The sequence below is a fragment of the Coregonus lavaretus genome (genome assembly GCF_964263955.1).
Source record: "Coregonus lavaretus genome assembly, chromosome: 23".
Lineage (NCBI taxonomy): Eukaryota > Metazoa > Chordata > Actinopteri > Salmoniformes > Salmonidae > Coregonus > Coregonus lavaretus.
The window spans coordinates 8,308,235-8,318,584 of NC_140010.1; the positions used below are offsets into that span (position 1 = coordinate 8,308,235).

The window sequence follows — 10,350 nt, forward strand, 5'->3', positions numbered from 1 at the left end:
TACGGTCTGATATACCACAGCTGTCAGCCAATCAGCATTCCGGGCTTGAACCACCCAGTTTATAATTAAGCAATAATTAAGCAGTATGGGCAATATACCACGGCTAAGGGCTGTTCTTACGCACGATGCAACGCGGAGTGCCTGGATACAGCCATTAGCCGTGGTATATTGGTCATCTACCACAACCCCCTGAGGTGCTTTATTGCATTTATAAACTGGTTACAAATATAATTAAAACAGTACAAATTATTTTTTTGTCATACCTGTGGTATACAGTCTGATATACCACGGCTTTCAGGCAAACAGCATTCGGGCTCAAACCACCCAGTTTTTATTACTGGATAATCAATTGGTTGTAGTTAGGTGGGAAGAGGATAATATGATCCTGGATCTGTGTCTACGGGTATCCTGTCTGGAGCCTATGGTTCTTTTTTAATTTTCATTACATGTTTTTTTATTAAACAACAAATATAACAAAAATATACAAACATATTTTACAAAACTACCTCTGGTTCACGTACCCGCCCTTTCGTTTATGTCTACGTCACGCCCCTCCCACGTTCTGTCAGATTCAAGATGGCTGCTGGGGACTACAGCGGCAGGCCTCCCTGCCTACATTTCTCCGGCCCAGGGCCTTTGGGAAATGGCCAGCCCAGCAACAGTGGTTATTCAATTCCTACGTCCAACGGTGGGCCCGCTGGTGCGGCCGGAGGGGTTCAGGGCGCTGCAAGGCGCCCCAACCCGCAGTCGGGGCCTGGCGGAGGCGAAAGCGCCGGTGTTGCAGCTGGAACTCCACCGACCGTGCAGAACTCGATTCAGCAAGCGTCAGCTCAAAGCACCGCGGCAGGGGCGGCCTCCGGAGCGATGGCGACCTCCGCTACGAACTTGACTGCGAGTGCAGCATCGAATGTGTCCGCTGCGAGTGTACCAGGGACCCATTCCTCACTGTCGTCAGCACCAGCGGCCGCCGCTGTTTTGGTTTACAGGGAGCCCGTGTACAACTGGCAGGCGACGAAAAGCACCGTAAAGGAACGATTTGCTTTCCTGTTCAATAACGAAGTTCTGAGTGACGTTCATTTTCTGGTGGGGAAAGGTATGGGAGTGCAACGAATACCCGCACACAGGTAAGAACGAACGTGTATTTCCCTTATAACTAACGTTATAGCTTACATAGTTTGTCTACAAAGAATGGTTAGAAGAACGAAATTTGTCTAATTTTCGTGTTTATTAATCCAAGCGACTTTAATGCATCATGTTAGTGGTGAAAGGCATTGTTTTGATTTGATGGCTTTTGTTTTGGTTAGGTTCGTTCTTGCTGTGGGCAGCGCAGTCTTCGATGCCATGTTCAATGGGGGTATGGCGACCACCTCAACGGAAATCGAGTTGCCAGATGTCGAACCTGCTGCCTTTCTGGCATTACTGAAGTAAGTAGGAAATACTTTATGGTTTAGATCCAATCATAATAGCCCAAATGGTCTCCTCCCATCCAAGGTATTTGACAGTTTATGGCCATATAGTACGTTTAACCGGTGTGATATGGCTAACTAGTTAGCGGCGCGCTAGTAGCGTTTCAATCGGTGACGTTACTCGCTCTGAGACCTTGAAGTAGGCTTTTGTGGAGCGACGGGTGACTGTTGGATGTGTGCAGAGGGTCCCTGGTTCAAGGCGAGGAGAGGGCCGGAAACAACACTGTTACATATGCAGAACCCAGGTTATCTGTGCCACCCAAGACTGTTAATGCCAATTTATGCATTACAGGTCCCTTGTAGCTCACTTGTTAGAGCATGGCGCTTGCAACGCCAGGGTTGTGGGTTCGTTTCCCACGGGGGGCCAGTATGAAAAATGTATGCACTCACTAACTGTAAGTCGCTCTGGATAAGAGCGTCTGCTAAATGACTAATATATAATATATATACTTGATCTGAAAATGTGGTCGGAGGCTTCGTATGACGGGTGTGACGCAATTGCAGAGCCTCTGGAGGCATGCAGAGGCCAAATCAAGCTCCATACCGCATCACAGTGCACCTCTCAAATTTTGTAACAATGTGGAGGGCTCCGTATAGCCCCATATTGACATGATTGGTTAACGGTAGGTGGGGGCGGTACATCCTATATAAATACATTTACATTTTACATTTACATTTTAGTCATTTAGCAGACGCTCTTATCCTTAAACACAAACTCGCTTCCTTCACAATAGCTTTGCTCTGCTAAGCGCAAGAAGTATGAAAGCCCTGACATCTGCGGAGGCTGAATCAGTAAATGTAGTATGGCCACTTCAGAACCGGATTGACCATGCAGGGCCTTTAAGTCCACTAAAGGCGTCCTTGTGCTTCCCAGCCGAAACAGTTCGGAAGAGTTCGTGCATATATTATGACGACATTTTGTGACGTTTTTGTTCGTTTTGAACTTCGGTAAGGTTTTCTTTCCGATGATCCGGCACACGACATTTTTTTTCGTAAGGCCAGCTGAAGTCCGGGAGCCGAAGTATACGCCCCTACGTACGTGATTGGACAACTGTAGGAATTATTCAACGAGAGACGACTTGTTATAATGCTATTTTTTCCCATTGAGAAATACTGCACCAAACATTGTAGTTAGATGTAAAATGGCGCGACTAAGATCTCCTCGCCAAAAACGTCTAAATTAATTACAGATTTCTTGAGTTATCTTAGATTAATTCAGACTATTTTGAGGAAGTGTATACTGGTTACGGCGACTCAAAATTGACAAACGGTACTATTGCTGCCTTTTTCTCGTTTTTTGAAAGAAGGTATTTTAAGGGAGTGTGCAAGCACACTCGTTCGGTTCGGCTAGCCGCCATCCGAACTGAAGCAAGATACGCAGATAGATTGTAATATTGTTGTATGATGGTATTATACATTTTGTATTGTAGATATGTAGTGGTGTAATAGTGTTATATGATGTACTGTTTTATCTTTTGTTTTATGGTAGCAGCTAATGGGGATCCCTAATAAATAGCAGGTAGCTTAGTGGTTAAGAGCGTAGTGCCAGTAACCGAAAGGTCGCTGGTTCTAATCCCCGAGCCGACTAGGTGAAAAATCTGTCGATGTGCCCTTGAGCAAGGCACTTTACCCTAATTGCTCCTGTAAGTCGCTCTGGATAAGAGCGTCTGCTAAATGACTAAAATGTAAATGTAAATACAAATACTGACGCCTTAAGATTAAAGGTGCCCTGCTATCAGTCATCTAATCTTGTCCCCTCCAGGTTCCTGTACTCTGATGAGGTCCAGATAGGGCCTGAGACGGTGATGACCACTCTGTACACGGCTAAGAAGTATGCAGTGCCGGCCTTGGAGGCCCACTGTGTGGAGTTCCTCAAGAAGAACCTGCGGGCTGACAATGCCTTCATGCTACTCACTCAGGTTAGCTACTATTGTACTGTGTGTCTGGGATGCAGTCTCTAAACAAGTCAACCAGTGCCTGATTGTGTGGCCTGACCCAGTATCAAAATAAGTCTGCTACAGTTTGTCTGAATGTCTCAAAACAATAGGTCAGTCCCAAAACATTGATTTGCATAGATTCTTGGTCAGTTCATATAAAGTACTGTTTACTGCATGTGAGTCTGATCGATGTGAGTGTGTTTCAGGCCCGACTGTTCGATGAGCCCCAGCTTGCCAGCTTGTGTCTAGAGAACATTGATAAGAATACCGGAGATGCACTCGCAGCTGAGGGTTTCACTGACATAGATCTGGGTATTGTAGTTCACTCTGAATTTTGTAGTTCACTCTACATATGGTAATGCATTCTTTAAACGCGCATGGCAATGTTTGTCTCACCCTCTCCCTCTCCTTTTCACACTTTCCCCTTCTCCTATCTGTCTTCTCTTCCTTCCCTCTCTTCTCCCTCTCTCTGTCTTCTCTCTTACCCTCTTGTCCACTCCCTCCATCTTTCTATCCTCTCTCAGATACTTTAGTGGCTGTGCTGGAGCGGGACACTCTGGGGGTGAGGGAGGTGCGTTTATTTGTTGCGGCGGTGCGCTGGGCAGAGGCAGAGGCCCACCGGCAGCAGCTACAGCCCACCCCAGAGAACAAACGCAGGGTCCTGGGCAAGGCCCTTGCCCTCATCCGCTTCCCACTCATGACTATCGAGGAGTTCGCCGCAGGTAACACACACACACACACACACACAGACAGTCATTTTTGCATGCTAGGTCTCTCTCACTATCTCAGTCTCACTCTGACATGTCTTGCTGTCTCCACCCAGGGCCGGCCCAGTCTAGTATCCTGACAGACAGGGAGGTGGTGAGTCTGTTCCTTCACTTCACAGTGAACCCAAAGCCCCGCGTGGAGTTCATCGACCGGCCTCGCTGCTGCCTCCGGGGGAAGGAGTGCAGCATCACACGCTTCGGACAGGTGGAGAGCCGCTGGGGCTACAGCGGGACCAGTGACCGCATACGGTGAGAACACACACACAGACCCAATTAACTATCACACACACAAACATACTAATTGAATCCCCAAAATATTGCCTGAGGGCATACTCTATCCCTCCTGCCCTCACCTCTCCCACTCTCCTCTTCTTCTCCTCTCCTATTTTTATATTCCCACTCTTCCTGTCCACCTCTCCCAGGTTTTCAGTGAACAGGAGGATCTTCGTGGTGGGCTTTGGCCTCTACGGCTCCATACACGGCCCCACAGACTACCAAGTCAACATCCAGGTACTGTCCACCTTAACTAACTAAATTAGTCTGTATCAACAGAATACATTGGAACAAATAGATCCTTCCCTCTCTGGTGTTTGTCTCTCCTAAATCATTGATGACAGTATATACGTTCCTGTGGATAGATATATATTAACAGTGTGTTGGTGTAGAATCTGTGACCGTTGCGTCCCAAATGGCACCTTGATCCCATTATATTGCACTACTTTTTGACTAGGGCCAATGGGGCTCTGGTTAATAGTGGTGCACTATAATGGGAAGATGGTACCATTTGGGACGCAAGCGATGTTTCTGTAATGTGTCCTTCTCTCCTCCCAGATCATTCACACAGACAGTAACACAGTGCTGGGTCAGAACGACACAGGCTTCAGCTGTGATGGCTCATCCAACACATTCAGAGTCATGTTCAAGGAGCCGGTGGAGATCCTACCCAACGTTAACTACACAGCCTGCGCCACACTCAAGGTACAGGCTTACTGTACATCCATGTCACTGTACATGTTTGTTTAGGTTGGAATGTTTTGAATGGTGTTATTTCCTCCCTGGATAGGTGTGGTCCTGTTCTGGCTGTGTGTAACCACAGTGATGTTCTCTGTATCCCTCTCTGTCTCTGTATCCCTCTCTGTCTCTGTATCCCTCTCTGTCTCTGTATCCTCTCTGTATCCCTATCTGTCTCTGTATCCCTCTCTGTCTCTGTATCCCTCTCTGTATCTCTCTGTCTCTGTATCCCTCTCTGTATCTCTCTGTCTCTGTATCCCTCTCTGTCTCTGTATCCCTCTCTGTCTCTGTATCCCTCTCTGTCTCTGTATCCCTCTCTGTCTCTGTATCCCTCTCTGTCTCTGTATCCGTCTCTGTATCCCTCTCTCTCTGTATCCCTCTCTGTCTCTGTATCCCTCTCTGTCTCTGTATCCCCCTCTGTCTCTGTATCCCCCTCTGTCTCTGTATCCCCCTCTGTCTCTGTATCCCCCTCTGTCTCTGTATCCCCCTCTGTCTCTGTATCCCCCTCTGTCTCTGTATCCCCCTCTGTCTCTGTATCCCCCTCTGTCTCTGTATCCCCCTCTGTCTCTGTATCCCCCTCTGTCTCTGTATCCCCCTCTGTCTCTGTATCCCCCTCTGTCTCTGTATCCCTCTCTGGCTCTGTATCCCTCTCTGGCTCTGTATCCCTCTCTGGCTCTGTATCCCTCTCTGGCTCTGTATCCCTCTCTGGCTCTGTATCCCTCTCTGGCTCTGTATCCCTCTCTGGCTCTGTATCCCTCCCTGTCTCTGTATCCCTCCCTGTCTCTGTATCCCTCTCTGTCTCTGTATCCCTCTCTGTCTCTGTATCCTCTCTGTCTCTGTATCCTCTCTGTATCCCCCTCTGTCTCTGTATCCCCCTCTGTCTCTGTATCCCCCTCTGTCTCTGTATCCCTCTCTGTCTCCTCTCTGGCTCTGTATCCTCTCTGTATCCCCCTCTGTCTCTGTATCCCCCTCTGTCTCTGTATCCCTCTCTGGCTCTGTATCCCTCGCTGGCTCTGTATCCCTCTCTGGCTCTGTATCCCTCCCTGTCTCTGTATCCCTCTCTGGCTCTGTATCCCCCTCTGTCTCTGTATCCCCCTCTGTCTCTGTATCCCCCTCTGTCTCTGTATCCCCCTCTGTCTCTGTATCCCCCTCTGTCTCTGTATCCCCCTCTGTCTCTGTATCCCTCTCTGTCTCCTCTCTGGCTCTGTATCCCTCTCTGGCTCTGTATCCCTCTCTGGCTCTGTATCCCTCTCTGGCTCTGTATCCCTCTCTGGCTCTGTATCCCTCTCTGGCTCTGTATCCCTCCCTGGCTCTGTATCCCTCTCTGGCTCTGTATCCCTCTCTGGCTCTGTATCCCTCTCTGGCTCTGTATCCCTCTCTGGCTCTGTATCCCTCTCTGGCTCTGTATCCCTCTCTGGCTCTGTATCCCTCTCTGGCTCTGTATCCCTCCCTTTCTCTGTATCCCTCTCTGTCTCTGTATCCCTCCCTGTCTCTGTATCCCTCCCTTTCTCTGTATCCCTCTCTGGCTCTGTATCCCTCCCTTTCTCTGTATCCCTCTCTGTCTCTGTATCCCTCTCTGTCTCTGTATCCCTCTCTGTCTCTGTATCCCTCTCTTTCCTTCCCCTTCACTCTCTCCACTTCCTCTCTCCTCGTCTTTCTCAGGGTCCTGACTCTCACTATGGGACCAAGGGCATGCGTAAGGTGACCCACGAGTCGTCCTCCACCGGCACCAAGACATGCTTCACCTTCTGCTACGCTGCGGGAAACAACAACGGCACCTCGGTAGAGGACGGACAGATCCCTGAAGTCATCTTCTACACCTAGTCCCCTCTGACCTCACCCTGACCTCATGACCTCAGAGCGCACGGGGTCACTGGACTGCTGAGAGACTCTGGCCCTGTTTGAATATGTAACAAATGCCTATCTACCCCCTGTGGCCCTTCCTTAGTCTCTCTGATCCTACATGATTGTTGAATGTTCGGTGGAAGCCACGCACCCAGTTCTGTGAGAGTGTTGAGGTCAGAGGGAGGGGTGAAGGAGGCATTTGTCAACTATTGGAACATGTTCTTTATCTCTCTCTCTCTCAACTCCCTCTTCCATTTCCCACCGACCGTGGAGAGGGGTTTGTTTGATGTTGAGTGATGTCGGCTTGTTTTACTTGTTACTTTGACAACCGTCTTGTCTGCTGAGAGAGGGAGGACTGGGCCTCTATACTGTGGTTCCTGGGGTTAAGACCCAGAAAGCCTGGGGGAAGAGTCTTAAACTGGTCAGAACTGGTCTTAACCATTGACTCTTACTTGGGGAAAAGGTGGAAAGCTTGACGTGTGTTTACAGAACCACCTCTTGTATGGTCTGTCTGTAGCTAAAAGCATATGTGGGAGTGAGATGCATCCAGCTACTCTAATGCAGGGCTGCCCAACCCTCTTCCTGGAGATCTACTGTCCTGTAGGTTTTCAGTCCAACCCTAATTGATCATATCTGATTCAGCAAGTTAAGGTCTTGTTGAGCAGCTAATAAGTAGAATCAGATGTGTTAAATTAGGGTTGGACTGAAAACCCACAGGACGGTAGATCTCCAGGAGAGAGTTGGGCAGCCCTGCAGTCTAATGTACACTACTGTTCAAAAGTTTGGGGTCACTTAGAAATGTCCTTGTTTTCCATGAAAACATACATGAAATGAGATTGAATAGGAAATATAGCAAAATGAATAGGAAATGTAGTCATTGACAAGGTTAGAAATAATGATTGTGTCCTTCAAACTTTGCTTTCGTCAAAGAATCCTCCATTTGCAGCAATTCCAGCCTTGCAGCCCTTTGGCATTCTAGTTGTCAATTTGTTGAGGTAATCTAAAGAGATTTCACCCCATGCTTCCTGAAGCACCTCCCACAAGTTGGATTGGCTTGATGGGCACTTCTTACATTCCATACGGTCAAGCTGCTCCCACAACAGCTCAATAGGGTTGAGATCCGGTGACTGTGCTGGCCACTCCATTATAGACAGAAATGTCAAGCATGGTGGAGGCAATGTGATGGTCTGGGGGTGCTTTGGTGGTGGTAAAGTGGGAGATTTGTACAGGGTAAAAGGGATCTTGAAGAAGGAAGGCTATCACTGCATTTTGCAACGCCATGCCATACCCTGTGGACGGCGCTTGATTGGAGCCAATTTCCTCCTACAACAGGACAATGACCCAAAGCACAGCTCTAAACTATGCAATAACTATTTAGGGAAGAAGCAGTCATAGTTTGGAGCTGTGCATTGGGTCATTGTCCTGTTGTAGGAGGAAATTGGCTCCAATCAAGCGCCGTCCACAGGGTATGGCATGGCGTTGCAAAATGCAGTGATAGCCTTCCTTCTTCAAGATCCCTTTTACCCTGTACAAATCTCCCACTTTACCACCACCAAAGCACCCCCAGACCATCACATTGCCTCCACCATGCTTGACAGATGGCATCAAGCACTCCTCCAGCATCTTTTCATTTGGTCTGCGTCTCACAAATGATCTTCTTTGTGATCCGAACACCTCAAACTTCGATTCGTCTGTCCATAACACTTTTTTCCAATCTTCCTCTGTCCAGTGTCCGTGTTCTTTTGCCCATCTTAATCTTTTCTTTTTATTGGCCAGTCTGAGATGTGGCTTTTTCTTTGCAACTCTGCCTAGAAGGTCAGCATCCCGGAGTCGCCTCTTCACTGTTGACGTTGAGACTGGTGTTTTGCGGGTACTATTTAATGAAGCTGCCAGTTGAGGACCTGTGAGGTGTCTGTTTCTCAAACTAGACACTAATGTATTTGTCCTCTCGCTCAGTTGTGCACTGGGGCCTCCCACTCCTCTTTCTATTCTGGTTAGAGCCAGTTTGCGCTGTTCTGTGAAGGGAGTAGTACACAGCGTTGTACGAGATCTTCAGTTTCTTTGCTTTAATCAGCACAACAGTTTTCAGCTGTGCTAACATAATTGTAAAAGGTGATCAATTAGCCTTTTAAAATGATACTTGGATTAGCAAACACAACGTGCTATTGGAACACAGGACTGATGGTTGCTGATAATGGGCCTCTGTACGCCCATGTAGATATTCCATTAAAAATCAGCCGTTTCCAGCTACAATAGACATTTACAACATTAACAATGTCTACACTGTATTTCTGATCAATTCAATGTTATTTTAATGGACAAAAAATTGCTTTTCTTTCAAAAACAAGGAAATGTCTAAGTGACCCCAAACTTTTGAACGGTAGTGTATGTATGAACAGACTGTTACACTACCAATCAGGTTTGTTCAAATAGGATCCATCTCATTGATCAGTGCTGATCAGTGACCCACTTTGCGTCCCTACACCTTCCCCCTAGCCCTTTAGGGTGCACAGATCTGAATGGACTGTAAGTGGAGGGCAGCAGGTAGCTTAGTGGTTAAGAGCGTTATGCCAGTAACCGAAAGGTCGCTTGTTCTAATCCCCGAGCCGACTAGGTGAAACATCTGTTGATGTGCCCTTGAGCAAGGCACATAACCCTACTTGCTCCTATTGGAGGGCTGGGGGGAGCAATCACCAGCTTACTTTTCCTATCTCTTCAGATCTGTACCACGGAAGGCAATAGAATTGGGCTTCTGTCCTTTTCACACTTTGAATGAACTGGAGTTGTGATGGAAATAACCCCATCACCTCTCTGTGCTCCAATGGGGTCACGTGACAGTGGGAATCTTATTTTATTAAGACAATGTTTCAACCATCAGGTCTGCATATTCAAAATGTATTTGATAAAATATTTTTGTCAATGCCTTCTCACAGGATATTCAGCACATAGCTTTTGGATGGTTGTTCTGCTGGTTCTGACATGGATTTGCACATTCTGATTTAGACATGTTTCATCTTAATAGCAATGGTATATCCAGGTGGAAAAAGATTCTCTCCACAGAAGTTTATGGGGTGTATATTATACATGCATTAACATTTAATTAAAAGAGACAGTATGGGATTATTCCTCTGGTTATTTCTGTTTGTCAGGTGGACGATGCAAGGCGACAGGATGTTCAGTTCTCAGTAACGCAACAAAATAGTTGGTTCCATAATTATTGGCACTCTTGATGAGCAAAAAATACTAAAATGGAGCTATATTGTATAATTTAAATACTCTAGCACCCTCCACTTGTGAGGCTTGGAGAACACGTGAGGGATCTTA

General features: G+C 47.2%; 1 protein-coding gene across 1 annotated transcript; it reads left to right on the top strand.

Annotated features, from left to right (window-relative positions):
* Positions 1-559: 559 nt before the first annotated feature.
* On the top strand, positions 560-10,149 carry LOC311099155 (BTB/POZ domain-containing protein 2-like). Its single transcript, XM_084139830.1, has 9 exons — positions 560-1,124; positions 1,305-1,424; positions 3,229-3,385; positions 3,610-3,715; positions 3,928-4,125; positions 4,227-4,419; positions 4,593-4,680; positions 5,002-5,148; positions 6,844-10,149. The coding sequence occupies exons 1-9, from the start codon at positions 577-579 to the stop codon at positions 7,003-7,005; spliced, it is 1,719 nt and encodes a 572-aa protein (XP_083995956.1). The 5' UTR covers positions 560-576; the 3' UTR covers positions 7,006-10,149.
* The last annotated feature ends 201 nt before the right edge of the window (positions 10,150-10,350 follow it).